General features: G+C 46.3%; 1 protein-coding gene across 7 annotated transcripts in view; it reads left to right on the top strand.

The window, feature by feature from the left end:
• The window catches only part of FLNB (filamin B), a 142210-nt gene that overhangs the window by 44326 nt on the left and 83207 nt on the right, over window positions 1–14677 (top strand). For all 7 annotated transcript variants that reach the window (XM_019823423.3, XM_019823424.3, XM_045051752.1 and 4 more), the window contains exon 2: window positions 12294–12542. In XM_019823423.3, the coding sequence (XP_019678982.1) occupies window positions 12294–12542 (249 nt within the window). The remainder of the gene's footprint in view (window positions 1–12293; window positions 12543–14677) is intronic.

Raw genomic sequence — 14677 nt, forward strand, 5'->3', positions numbered from 1 at the left:
TTTAGGAGGATGACGTAACCTTTAGCATTTATTTCCTCTCCAGCTTTTGCCAGTTTAGAAAGCCTTTGTAATATTACCGTGTCTGTGGATGAGCCTTTTCCTTTGCAGCCCCATCCTGGCCTCCAGGTGGAACAGTCAACAACAGATTCTGGAGTTAGAGGGCCTGAATTCAAATCCTACTCTACACTTATGAGCTATGTGGCTTTGGGCTCAGTTTATCTGCTTATCATTTTCTTTAATCTGGAAAATGGGACTAACAGGGGTACCTCCTAAGGCAGCAGTGAGAATTCGGTGGGGTCATTCATCGGGCCAGACCCTCTGTCTTCACATATAACTGAGTGGCTGAGTCTCTGCATCTTGGAAAAGATACTCAGGTGCCAGGGAAGGAGGTAGGAAGGGATCAGGAAGGTGGATGGTTGATTTGCTTTTTAAGGTTTATTTATTTTGAGAGGGGGGGGGGATGGGCAGAGAGAGAGAATCCCAAGCAGGCTCCACGCTGTCAGCATAGAGCCCGATGTGGGGCTCAAACTCATGAACCGTGAGATCATGGCCTGAGCCGAAATCAAGAGTCGCTCAACTGACAGAACCACCTAGGTGCCTCAATTTTTGTTGTTGTTGTTGGGTTGGTAAGCATGCCCAAAGACAACCAGATGACAACATCTTCCCCTCCTCTGGCAATCTATTTGGAAATGGCAGAGGCCATCTCCTGAGGCACGGAGACTGCTTGTCCAGGAGAATGTGTGTGGCTGAGGACTGGTAAAGCATTTGGATGACCCACCATGTGAGAACTGAGCAGAGGAGATCAGGAGAACAGCCGACCAGTCTTGCCAAGCCTTCATGTATCCGTCTGTTTCTTGTTGATAGGTAACATCAAACATGGTGTAAATCATATGCAGTATAAAAAGATAAGACCGGCTCCCTCCCACTCCTCCTCACCCCCTTTCTCTGTTCCTCTACCCAGAAATAAATGCAGTTGGAGAACAGTTTCTCATCTTTTCAGAAGGTATTTTATGCATATATGAACTCAATTACAGAATTCCCTGGCCGCCCCTTTACTCCTGTGCGAACCCATGATACACATTGCTTTCACTGTTTGATAAAACTTGTCAGTTTTCCCACATCAGTGCCTATAGATCCCAACAAGCCGCTGTGTTCAGTGAAGAATTCCTTAACGTATACATTCCTGTATTTCTTTCTTTTGGGAGGTGTGTGTCAGAATTTATTATAAAGGTAACACATGTAATTCAAACTAAGAAAAGAAATTCAAACAACACAGGAGCATGTCCCAACAACAAAAAGAAAGCTTGTCTTTTGCAATCACCCTACGTCTTTCCAGAGAGAGCCAGTGAACAACATGCTTGCTTGCAACAACTCTGCATGCTTCCAGATCTTTCTGTTCATATGCAGAGTCATGCCTTTTCCAAAACAGAATTGCATGTTCTATACTTTTCTGCAAATGGCCCTGTCTGTATTGGAACAAACATCTGTATCTTTCTCATTCTTTTCCTAGCCACCTATTACTTTCTTCCTTGAACGTTCTGAAAGTTTATTTAACTATTTATTCATGGGGAAGCATTTATGTTGTTCTCAGTTTTATTCCCTCATTATATTATGGTAATTAACTGCTTTCATGGTTAAAGATCACTTTAGTATCCAAGCCTCTCCCTCCCCCCATTAGAAAAAGGAATCCCTTAAGGGAACTTTCTTGAATACTTTGTGCTTCACATTGAATTTATTGACCTTGCATTTAATTTTCTGTCAACAGTGGCCCAGGCTGGCCCCTGCAGACTGCTCAGGAATCTGCTGGAGGAGTTGGGGTGGCCTGCAGATTTTAGCAAACTGCCAGTTCATTCAGGCAGCTCACTGAGCAAAGAACATCTTGATTCTATCAGCCTTAATCCTGGGTCCCTGATGGGGGCTGGCTCTTGTGGTCGTTAGCAGATGGAATGCTCGTCTGTGTTAGAAGGCTGAGTTCTGGGGTATTTGGCTCTAGGCAGTCTTGAACCAGAATTGAATGGCATTGAATCTTTCATGATGTTAATGGGACACTGTTAGTTCTTGAACTTGTGTGTGTTTATAATATTGCAGAAATAATAATAGTAGCTATACTGGTCTCTGCTGATATGGTGGATTGGTTCAGGCAGAATGCTACCCAATTTACTACATTATCTCACAATAGCTTGACACTGTGAATTCAGTTCTGACTCTCAGCTTACAGATGAGGAGACTGAAACCCGGGAAGTGACCCACTGAAGTGACATGGTAGCCATGTTTGAGAGGGGAGCCAGGCTTCTCTGAACCCCAACTGCTCCATCACTGACTAACTCAGTGTCCCTGGCACCTGGGTTTCTTGGCTACTAATTCTTATAGCAGGTGGGCTCCCCTTTGCCTGAGTGGATTCAGTCCTGCCCTCTTGTCCACGCTTTTTATCCATGGATGTTGGTGGTGTGGAGTTCTACCCACAAGGAGGAGCCCAGGTCTGGGCTGAGAGAGCTCTGTTGTGGCTAGGTGGCACATGTGTCCAAAGGCCTCCTCGTGTAATTTTGGGTTGAAGATTCAAATTTGGGGGTACAAATTCGACAGTGGGTAACTGTCTGAAAAGTGTCAATACAGGTAAAGCAGGGAATGTGCCCCTCCCTGTGTCTGTCCTTTGAGAATTTCTTTTCTTCCAACTTCATCCTTTTTCTGTTGGTAATGATGGGAGCCAGCTATTATAAACGATTTGGAATTTCCCTCAGCTTGGTTCCTATTCAAGGCTTTAAATTGGGAGTTTTGTTCACTTTATGACTTCACGATCATTGGGCAGGCTGCCATTTCTATAACAGGCTTATAGGAGTTGTAACATGATGTGGGCTGCGGGGGCAGGGGGTGGGAGTGTATGCAAACTGATTCCTCCCCTTTCAAACCAAGGAAACCACCTTGATCTTTTTTCTAACAAGGCTCAACTTCTACAAGTTTGCAGTGGAAGGATGAATACCTGTCCTCTTCATCAGCTTTATTATTTTTTACCTTTTACTCTTAATTACAAAAGGAAAAAAAAGTTTTTTAAGAAACAGCTTAGCATGTGGGACAAAAGGCAAAAAAGAAATTTTTTTGCCTTTGTCCCTTAAAAAGTCTTCAATGTCTTTCCCCGGGGCAGGGTTGCAAGAAGTGGGTTGGTGGATGGTTTTCATTATAATAATGTTGTCATCTCCTTGTGGAGTGTTTTAAAGCCAATTTAACTTATTATCTTACATAAAAGCATAATTTGTGTCCAGCACAGGGCCTGGCATTCTGTAGGCAGAAGTGTTTGCTGGGTATGAGAACAAATGGAGCTTTCAAGTATGTGAGTGACCCTAATTTCTATTTTCTGGGGAAAATACAGACCAATAGGTTGGGGTAAATGGGGACAGAGGTGTGTTTTCTGTCATCTTCTCTGATTTCCCATGCTGAGCGCTAGGTCATGCATGGTGGACCTCCCAGATGTAGAGACATTGGAATCCCCAGTTTCTGGGATGCAGTAAAGGCCAAGTCATGACTGAGACAGAGGGACTAAAGTAATACAAGTCTGACCTCTGCTTGCACCTCCTAGGCCGTAAGCTGTCACTTTCTGCCCACATTTTTCATTTCTAAACCTCGACAGTTTAGGGATTGTGGGAATGATTGGGACAGTGGCAGGTTCAGAGACCCCACCTGGGTTCCTCTCCCAAGTTCGCCACTAACTGGCCGTGGGCCTCATGGGTGTGTCCCTTCCTGTACTCTGTCTCATCTGTGAAATGTGAGTCCTGTTGCACTCACCTTATACAGCTGTCATGGCATAATGTGTATTTAGAGAAGTATGGAGGTTTGGGCTCAGACAGCAGAGAACTGGGTTTAAATCTGGGTTCTTCCTGTATGTTACTTTTGACAATTGCCTCTGCGGGCCTCTGTCTTCCCATCTGTAAAATGAGATTAAGCATAAAAGCGACCCTTCTAGGGTTGCTGTGAGGGTTACATGAGGTGATGCATGTGGCACAGGGCCAGGCCCAGGGGAGAGGTCTGGAAGAAGGATCTGGAAAAGTCTGGAGTTGCTGTTACAGTTTGGTTGCTGTTGATGTAAGGAGGGGGAGGTGCTTAGGAGTCTTTCCGGGCCTGGTTCCTCCTGCCCTCATGCTTTTCCCCAAAGGGTTTCCCTGTGGGCTGCACTTGGTGCACAGGACCGGCCTGGGCCGTGAGCTGTGTTTCAGGTGAGGCTGAGCTGGAGTCCACAGGTGACAAGGACCTCCATTTGCAGCCAGCGTTTATTATTTGATCTGCACATGTTCTCAGAGCAGTTGTGCCTAAAAGCTATGGGCCAGGGATAGACATCACCGCACTGAGAACTTCTGAGCTCACACTGGGGTTTACCAGCGCCTCCCAGTGACTGGACTCCGGGCTCCTCCACTCTCTGCTCATGCTCAGGGGTCCCTGGGACCCTTGTCCTACTACTCACTTAGGAGACCTGTGGCTTTGAGGTCAAAAACCTAGTTTAGAATACATTGCTTTGACCATTTTGGGGCGTGTTTCCTTTTTCCCTTCTTTCTGTAATCTTTATAACAAGACTAGAATCCTTGTTCTAACTTTTTAAGGCTTTCCCACTAATACTAGTTGGAAGAGACTAAGTTCTAGACCCACAAATATACCAGTCTCATTTAAGGTTCAGTATGACTTTGTCGCTGGATATAAAGTAATCCCCAGAAGTGATAAAAACTTTTGAAAAGTGGCATTTGGAAGCCCACCGAGTGATGCAAATGCCTCTTTTAAACAAAGGATGCCTCTTAAACAGAGAATCGGGTGTTTGGGATACATATGAAGCAGGACACCAGCATAGTATCTGTGATCTGAATGTCCACCAAAAACTCTGTATCAAAATAAAAATAAGGTATTTATGAAATAATTTGTTCCAATTATTCCGGGCAAAAATTGTCTAGCAAGTGAGAGAAAACAGAAGGAATAGTTGGCAAAGTAGGAAATTTGAAGTCTGAGGTTATGCATAAGGAATGTGTTATGGGCCTATAGTAGAAGTCTCCAATCAGGGATTTGGCAATGTTTGCTCAATTCTGTTGCAGAGAAGTCCCAGCCACTGCTCCCCATGCCGTGCCCAGAGCAGGCATGACTAATCTATACAGTTCTTCCTCATTGAGCCTCCATTCCCTGTGCCTGGTCGTGGCAGACATTGGTAATCTATTTTCTTGTTGACCCCAGATAGGGCCCGAGAATCTTTCTCAACACCTGAAAGGGTTTTCACCTCACATGCTAATGCCATTTGCCACCCTTGGTCTATTGTGTCATCTCTTGAAATATTACTAACATGAAAGGGCCTTCCAAATGAACTCTTTGTTAACTGAACCCTGAAGTGAAGTGTAAAAATGGTTAACTCAGACACTTCCTTGGTCATCCTTGAGAGTTCCTGAGTAAGAAAAAGGATTGGAAATCCAGCTGACCAGAGTGCTCCAATCCACCCTTGTTTTATCGTGGTCTGTATTTTATCTTACTGATTAGAAATTGGCCCGTGTGACTTCAGGACTTCAGGACCCAGAACATCCTCTTATTATAGGTAAGCTGCTGTAACAGAGAAAAAACCCAAATACAGTGGCTTTTTTCAGTATTCAGGTTGGCAGGGCACCCTATTCTGGGACTCAGGTTCTTTCTATCACCTTGCCTGGCCTCCCTGAGCGCAGGTTGAAGCTAAGTGACTGTAATGTCAGGGGCTCTTGCTGGCGGTAGGAGGGAGCACTCCCCCTGCCCAAGGCCCTAAAGTCATGGCACCCTTCTGTCTGCTCACTGTCTGTTGGTGAAGCAACCACACTGCTGAGCTGCAAGGGAGGCTAGGAAGGACCGTCCAGCTGGAAGCCGCATGCCTGGGAGAGGAGGAGGCAGGGTTTTTGTGGCCTTCACCACAAGTACCCTTCAGCCATCAGCAGTGTGAGTTGTCCAGTCTGGCTGTAAGTCTGTGTGGTCTTTTGATGGTTTGAGGCCCTGTACGAAGCCCTGAGCAGGGGTGAAGGCATCTGGCCCCTTCATCCTGCCCATGGGTGTCTAGGCAGGTGCACAGTCTTGTGTACATAGTCCATCACCTGCTGTACGGATGGAAGGACCGTTGCACCCCCAGAAATGGACCCTGGTTCTGGACGGCGGACTGAGACGGTCATCTTTAATGATGAAGGGAACGGTGACATCTGAGAAACTGAGGACGGTGGTAAACTTAGCCTTCTTTTAGTTGAGGGTACCCTCTTGTTTGGGCAACCGAGGCCAACAATTCAGCCACAGTTTGTGCAGGCTGGAAGAGAAGGCAGGATGGGGAGGAACCATAAAACCAAGCTGGGATGCCAGTGAGCCCCGTCTGCCACCTGCATCCTGGGCCCAGGTGATCCGAGTGCTGCACTGTGGGGTGACCTTGGGGCAGCCCTTCACAGGATGCTCTTTGGGTTGGCTCACCCAAGCAGTCAAGGCTGACAGGAAACCCCGGTGCCTACGCAGAGGTCACCACCTTTAACTGCTAAGCTTTCACTTTTCCCTTCTGCCTTTGTTCTTTTTGTCTCAAGGTTGATAAAAGCATGTTGAAGTCAGTGGTGGTAAGAGTAATAGTACTAATATTAGGATTTAATGACAACTGACTGTATAGGGGTCTGAATGCTGGAAATGTGTTATGGCAGGCAGTCTTCTCAGCAGCTGTATTCTCCTGTTCCAACATTATCCCCAGTTTACAGGTAAAGTGACTGAGGCACGCTGGGGTCAGATCACTTGGCCAGGCCTCTGCAGCCAGTCTGCTGGTGCCGAGCCCACGCCTGCAGAGCCTCAGGGACCTCCCCAGCCATGTTTCTGTGCCACATGCTGTATTGCCTGCTGGGGGCTCAGTGGTGGACACAGTCTGGAGCAGATTAGAGTTCTGTCTGAAAGGCTGTGTGTGTACTTTCGCATCCACTCAGCGGGGAAGCGGCCCTGTCTCTCACAGAGCACCAGAGAGGAGAGAGCAGGGAGCCAAATGTGCCTGCCAACAGCCAAGCGTCCATGATCGGGGGAGCAAAACAGCCTGTTCCTGCCGTTGTGGTGCTGCCGCTTTGAGCACAGGAGGCAGGCACAGCTGTAGCTGCACTGAGAGAGAAGGGCACAAGGCATTGAGGGGGCACTTAGCCGGGGACCTATTCTAGTTTTGCAGAGTTGGGCCTAGAAGAGGCATTATCTAGGTCAAGAGAGGTGGGGGGAGAGTTCCAGGCCAAGCCAGCTGAGGCCAAGGATCAAGGTTAACCCTAGGGAAATGCAAAGTTGGGAAGTCAAGTTGGGGCCAGACCCCTGGCTCTTGTGGGCCTCTTTTCATACCATATTCTCTTTCAATAAGGTCTGATCGATTATCAGCAGTCGGGTTCCTGTGTAGTTCTTGGTTTCTGTCTGCAGGAATCTCAGGCCATAGTGGTCTCCTAAAGTACTTAGCGCCACAATGTCCCCCTTGCACCTACCTCATGTGTCCTGAGTCCACTACAGCATGCAGGTCGGCCTCCTCCTGGGACAGGAGAACAGGAACCTCAGAGGCTCATGACCCTTCTAATGAATTCCATGGCTCAGGGTAGTGACACATTGAACATTTCATCCTCCTTTTAATTCGCAAGGTACTATTGTGAATTACCCTGACTAACCCTGACTTCTGTTTCCTGCTCACTTACAAAACTGGGATTATAGCTTCTGGGCTTCCGGTTCTAGGGAAGTGTGTTGGGTACAGAGCAGGTATTCAGATATGAGGTGAATGAGTAAGGAGAGGAAGGAAGGTATTATGAAGTGCCTACCCTGTCCCCGGCATTATGCTCAACTCATGGTGTTCTATAACCCACCTGCTTCTTAGTAACAGCCCTGTGAAGGTGTTGACTGGGATCATTCCCATTTGGTAAATGAAGAAACAGAAAGCCCAGAGAGGATGGATGGATGGTTCAAAGTGACCTGTCTAGAGGAGCGGCTGGTTCCATAGCCTGTACTTAAACCACTGTGCCACGTTGCCTCCCAGAGGGTAATAGAGATGGGAGGATGGAGGCAGAGACTCTTCTCCAGATGACCAAATCATAGTTGGATTATGGTCTGGGTGCTTTTCCTCAAGCGTACTAGGAGGAGCTTTCCCGAAACTCCTACGTCTCCTTGACCCCTGAAGTCCCTTGTTGGCTGTTTCTGACCCAGCAGTGAGCTGCTGCATTGTGGCTGCTGGATGACCTGCTGTTCTTACTCAGGAGGGCAGAAATGTGGGACGGTGCTTGCTCAGGCCTCTCCTCCCCGCCCCCCCCAACCCCCACCATGCCACCCTGGTGAATCAGTAATAGGAGAGGAGATGGGCACAGTGAATGTGGTGAGCATGCAGTTGGTGGTGTGGATCCTGCCCTCCTGGTATGAGAGACGGAAAGATCACCATCTCCCTTCCTCAGAGGAACTTGTCTACGCAGTAGATGTTTCCAAGATGCTTCCAAAGATTGCCTAAAAATAGCTGGTTTCCTCCCCCATGAATGTGCCCATTCCTGATTGCTACTCAGGGAGGACTGGAGAACCGGTGTACAGAAATGACGTGAAAACATTCCATCCTAGAATTTGCAGTAGCTCAAATTAACTTTCTAGCTATTAAAAAAGAAAAAAAGCCACTGCCCTCACTTAGAAGCAATGCTGGATAATTTTAAGTAGTTCCAGAGGGTGTGTATGCGGTTGGAGGGTCAGTGCTGTCCAGAGCCAGGACCAGTTACATGGGAATTGTGATTGGTTGGATCTGGGGAGGAGAAACCTGTGGCCAGATTCCAGGCCAACTACAACCTAAGCAGATTCTAGGAGGTCCAGCAGGCGTGGCGGGCGCTGGCTTATTTTATTCCAGAAAGAGGCTCTCAATGAGGTGGAATCCTGCCAGAGAGGCTTCCAGCTGACCTGGACCTTCCCTCCTTTTACATTTCTGTTTCATGTTTACACTCGACATAAACATCACAGAGCACGCTCACGTTTGAAAATCCTGTAGTCTGTTGTGATGGTCAGACATTGACACTGTAATGCTGTGGAGCATTTCATTTTCAAGGCATTGGGAGTCTTCTGTTTCATGTGGGTGGGAAAGGGGGAGTCATTTTGGGCAAGTTGCCATCGTTTTATTGTTCCAAGAGTTCGGTAAAGCATTTGAACCTTCACCTGTCAAAATCACTTTTGGAACTAGGACTGTTCTTTCTCCAGCTTCTTAGAATAGCAGAGCAAAAGTATCATTTATCCCAAGGAGATCTTAATGGGGGCTTTCCCGTTTGGACACCCACCTTGAATTCATTGGAAACAGAAGTTCTGGGCATTGTATTTTTCATAAATTTGGCTCAGACTTTTACTGGGTCATATTTCCCCTGAAATCTTTTTCGAAAAAGACTCATGTCTCATTCCTTCAGACCAACATGTGTAAGCCGGGTAAAAATAGAGCAAACTGGTTTCATGTTTTGATTTATGGATAAAATCTGTAAGTTTGCATTTGAAGAGCACTTAACACATAACTCAGGAAAGTTGAACTTTGTAGTCTGATGCGTGTGGCTGCATGAGACTTTCTGGCCTGTTCAGATCCTGCCTGGTGCAAGACCTGACCTTGCCTGGTCCAGCACGGGTACGCTGACTAACGCTAAGCATTCACATACTTTACTTCATCCCCACCTCGTGCTTCCCCCTTCTGAGGACTGCTCTTCTCCCTTTAGTTTAAATAAAGGACTCTGGCATGGAAAATTGTTTGACCTGGAATTTCTTATGATTGGTAGGTAGTAACTCAGTAATCAGTAGCGCTTCAAAGACGACCTTATAACAGGACATCCTATCAAAAAAATTCCGTCATGGTCAAGGGCTGCCAGCTGGAGAAACATATGGTCCGTGGGATGAACTCCTCGGATGTTCAAGTTCTGTGCACGGTCAAGTGTCTTCTGCAGATTATTGCTTTATTGACCACAGGACCTCAGAAGCAGAGGGGGCTTTGTGGTCACATAGTCTGTGCAGCTGTACAGGGCCCTGCTCTCAGGAGGGTTCTGTGCTTGGTTTAATGCTCTGCTGTTGCCATCTTGAAATTCTTAATCCTTTTTGGACGAGAAGTCATGTATTTTCATTTGTCACTGAGCCCTGTGAGTTATGTGGACTGTCCTGTTTAAAAGTTATTATTTATACAATTCATTGTATAGAAAATCTCTGGGCACCTTAACTTTGAGTGAGGATTGCTCAAATATAAATTGTCTTACCAGCCAGTTTATGATACTCTTTACCCTGTACAGTTTAACACGATCGAGTTTTATTATGACTGAATCTACAACCATAAAAGCACCTTTGGTTTCTGTGGGTTTGGGTGCGCCCTTTTAAGAGGATCTTTTCTTGTGAGAGGACTAACAATAACCAGGTGAATTTAAAAACAAAAAAAGTCTCCACCCTTTCAGTTTTGAGTGACATGGGGTTTACTCCTTCTCAGTATGTGTGTATATTTCTCATGTGGTTGTAGTTGGGTTTCATTAAGTGCAATCTGGCATGTGTCTAACTGACATTCAGGTGGTTTGTGGTGGGTGGGTGAATGGGTGGGACAGGGCGAAGGGAGCTGCAAGATGGTGAAGGCTCATTACTCGATGGCAGGTGCTCACAGTCCTGGAATGGGGGCTTGGAGGCTCAGGAGTGAATGGTTTTTGTCTTGAGAGGACCCTGGCACAGTCACACACATGTTGGTGGGAGTGAAGGGCCACCACCTGTTGGATCTGGTCCTTGGATGATGAGCCAGGGCTTGTCCCACAGGAGGATGGGGGTGAAGGGTCTTCCCACCAGAGGGAATACAGAACACATGGAGAGGTCCATGGAGTCCAAAGCAGGATGTAGTCCAGGAATGAGGAGTCTCTGAGTCTGGAGTGTGAACTGTGGTGGGAGGGGTGACAAGGGTGAAAAAGCAGGCTGTGTTTGGGGGTTCTGAGGGTGCTGTATGTCTAAGGAGTTTGACTGTGGGCAGTTGGGACCATTGGTGAATTTGGAAGCACAGAGGTACCTGACTAGAAAGATAGTTGTAGGGTTATGTGAACATGGTTCAGCTTCATGGCTGTCGAGGACTCTGAGAGAGGGGAGGAGGAGCCACACATTTATTGGGAAGGTGGAGAAAAGGATTTGCCAAGAGATGTAGGTAGAGAAGGGAATTGACACATTGTTGAAATGGCAACCTGAGATTTGAAGGAGGAGTCCATGATGGCTCTGACATTTTCAGTTTGGGGTCCTGGTAGAATAGGGGCATGCAACAGGGGTTGTTTGGTGGGGAAAGGGTGGAGGAAATTGAGAGGGGGGAGTGGGTGGGTGGGTAATAGGAGGGGAAGGATGTGGGTGAGGGGGAGAGAGATGGGGGTATAGACAGGAGGGGAAGGGAGAGGGGGAGAGAGATTGGGGATGGATAGGAGGGGAAGTGTGTGCAGGGGGAGACAGGGAGAGAGATAGAGAGATTTTATTGGTAATGTTTGGATTTTGATGGATGTAGGTAGAGGTTGGAAAGAGGACAGAGGACAGAGGGCCATAGAGAAGCCAAGGGAGTAGAAAGTAGAAACCAGCAGCAGGGAGATTTCCTGGAAGATTCCTAGAAGGGCTGGTGTATGGCTTGTTGTGTTAAGCTCAGGGAGCACTAGAGAGGAGCCAGGACCTTGGGCCAGTCACTTTTCCTTCTGGCAACAGAGACTTTGCCCAGCTGGATTAGCTTAACTATTAATGACTTTATCTTATGAATGACTAACTGGAGAGAAGAGCAGAGATGAAAATGATTGATAACACCCAGGGATGGTGAGATCTGAAGGGAAACTTGCCTCTTACACCTCTAGGACATAATGATTAGTGAAAAGAAAAGTATAGTAGAATATAAATTCAGGGCAGCAAACACACACACACACACACACACACACACACACACACGTATATGTATATGTATACAAACACATACACATATAATTTGGTAGATCACATACTATCAAGTTAAACAGATGGTTGTCCCTGGAATTCAGCCACCTCTTTTTATTGTCTGTATTTCTGAAATGAGTCCTTTAAAATTTAAAAGCTCTTTTTATTACAGAACATTTCCAACATATGGAAAAGTAGAGATAAAAGTATAATACATTCTCATGTACCCATGATTTCACGACACTGGTAAACATTTTGGAATCTAGTTTCATCTGTTCCCATCCTCAAGTATTTTGAAGCAAATTTTAACATTACAGTCCTTTCATGCTGAAATAGTTCTGTGTGGTTCTCTGACAAATGAAGATTTCGTTCACAACCGAGAGGAAGGTGCCAACCCACGCCTGTGCCTCTCTCCCCAGATAGCAAAGCCATTGTGGATGGGAACCTGAAGCTCATCCTGGGCCTGGTGTGGACACTGATCCTCCACTACTCCATCTCCATGCCCGTGTGGGAGGACGAAGGGGATGACGATGCCAAGAAGCAGACGCCGAAGCAGAGGCTGCTGGGATGGATTCAGAACAAGATCCCCTACTTGCCCATCACCAACTTTAACCAGAACTGGCAAGATGGCAAGGCTCTGGGAGCCTTGGTAGACAGCTGTGCCCCAGGTAAGTGTCCATGGCTGCCTGAGCCAGCTTTTCAGGATGGAGATTTGTGGGCCCAAAGCCCCTTGGTTGTCTCATGGGAAAGCTGGGTTTGCTGTGATTGGTGTCTTCTCCTAGTTTTAGCCCCCTGTAAGAGCAAAGGGAGCTAAAACTGGCTCTGTTTACCTTCTAGGTGTATCCATTGACTTTTTGAGCATTGAACTCAGTTATTTACCCAAATCCCCAATGAATCCTGTAGTTCTTGGAGCAGGTTTAGCTTCCAGACTCCAAAGTCCTGCCTCTTCCCACAGTTGGTGCCTGGTTTCCCATTGACTTCAGCAGAAACACGTGGCCCTGTTAGTTGACTTGGCATGAAAATCTAAAAACTTCCATTGAGTGGAAAGTACCCATTTTTATCAACCACTGGGTGACTATACATGGCTTTCTCCACCCTTTTTTTTCTGCGTTGCTATGGAATAGTGCTTGGTCAGGATCCAGTTGGAGGCTTTCCCCCCTTTTCTGAGTGGTTGAGTGCACACCAAGGTAGTAATTATCCTCACTGGAGGGTTTAGATTGATGGGTAGAGTTTGCTGGTACACACTCCGTAGAAAAACCAGAGCCTGTGTTTATATGCACCCTCAAGATTGTTTCTAATAAAAAATTTACTTTAATAATCATATTTTCCATTTACGAATACTCTGTATATGCTGGTCACATTAGTTTTTAGTAAGCTAATGGTTCCCGACACTCCCAAGCGGAGCTGGCTAGCCTATGTTGGACAGGGAGGGCAGGCTAACTCCAGGCCTCATTCTGTCTTAAAAGCCTATAAGCTGGTGATGTCCCAAACTAACTCAAAGCTCAGCATTAGTTAATTTCCCAGCACCCTCTTCCTTGCTTCCACCGAAAGACACATTTCAGGATACCTCTTTACCAGTTTAAACCTGTGGATGTTTACTTTAGTCCTATACTTCTCCTGTTTACAGAGGCTTTTAAGATGATTCTAGGTTTGGGCTTTTGGGCAAGTGGATTTTTGAATTATACAGAATACAGTTGCTAGTGCAGTCTTTTTAGATGTATCTAGGAATAGGATTGTGATATTCTGACTTATAAAAGAAACATATATTTTAGTCTTTGTCCCTTTCCTGGCACAGAGCTCCAAAAACCCTTGGAATTTAAGTGATAAGAGCCAGGACAATGGTTCCTTTCAACCACACTTGAGTTTATGTTAATGAGATGACTTTTAGACAGCTGCTAAGGATGGGGGCAGGTGATTAGAGGGTCCCAACTGTTAGCCCTGTCTCCTAACCCCAAGGTTAGAGGAGAGGAGATGGAAGTTGAGTTAATCACTAGTGGCTAGTTATTTAATCAATCATGACAACATGTTGAGGTCTCCACAAAATTCCTTGAACTATACATTTGAGGGAGCTTTCAGGTTGGTAAACACAAGGAGGTGCTGGGAGGGTGGTGCACCTGGAAAGGGCATGGAAGCCCCACACGCCTTCTCCCATACCTTGCCATATGCATCTCTTTCACCTGGTTGTTCTTGAGTTGTAACTTTTTTTTTAATTATAAATTTGTTTTTTAAAACTTTTTGAGTGAGAGTGGGGAAGGGGCAGAAAGAGAGAGGGACAGAGGATGCAAGCCCGATGTGGGGCTCGAACCCACGAACCGCGAGATTATGACCTGATACAAAGTCAGATGCTCAACTGACTGAGTCACCCAGGGATCCCAAGTTATAGCCTTTTATTTAAAAAAATTTTTTTAAGTTTATTTATTTATTTTGAGAGGGAGTGTGTGCACATGTGTGAGCAGGGGAGGGGCAGAGACAGAAGAGAGAGAATCTCAAGCAGGCTTCATGCTGTCAGTGCAGAGCTTGATGCAGGGCTTGATCTCTTGAACCTGTGAGATCATGACCTGAGCTGAAATCAAGGTTCAGACACTTAACCAGCTGAACCACCCAGACACTCTGAGTTGTAGCCTTTTCTAAGAAATCAATAATCTAGCAATTAAATGGTATTCCTGAGTTCTGTGATCCACTCTGGTTAACGATTGAATCTGAGGAGGCGTTGTGAGAACCTGCAATTTATAGAATGGTCTGTTAGAAGTCCAAGTGACAGCCTGGACTTGCATTTGGTGAAGTGGGGGAAGGGGACAGTCTT

The sequence above is a fragment of the Felis catus genome, chromosome A2 (genome assembly GCF_018350175.1).
Source record: "Felis catus isolate Fca126 chromosome A2, F.catus_Fca126_mat1.0, whole genome shotgun sequence".
Lineage (NCBI taxonomy): Eukaryota > Metazoa > Chordata > Mammalia > Carnivora > Felidae > Felis > Felis catus.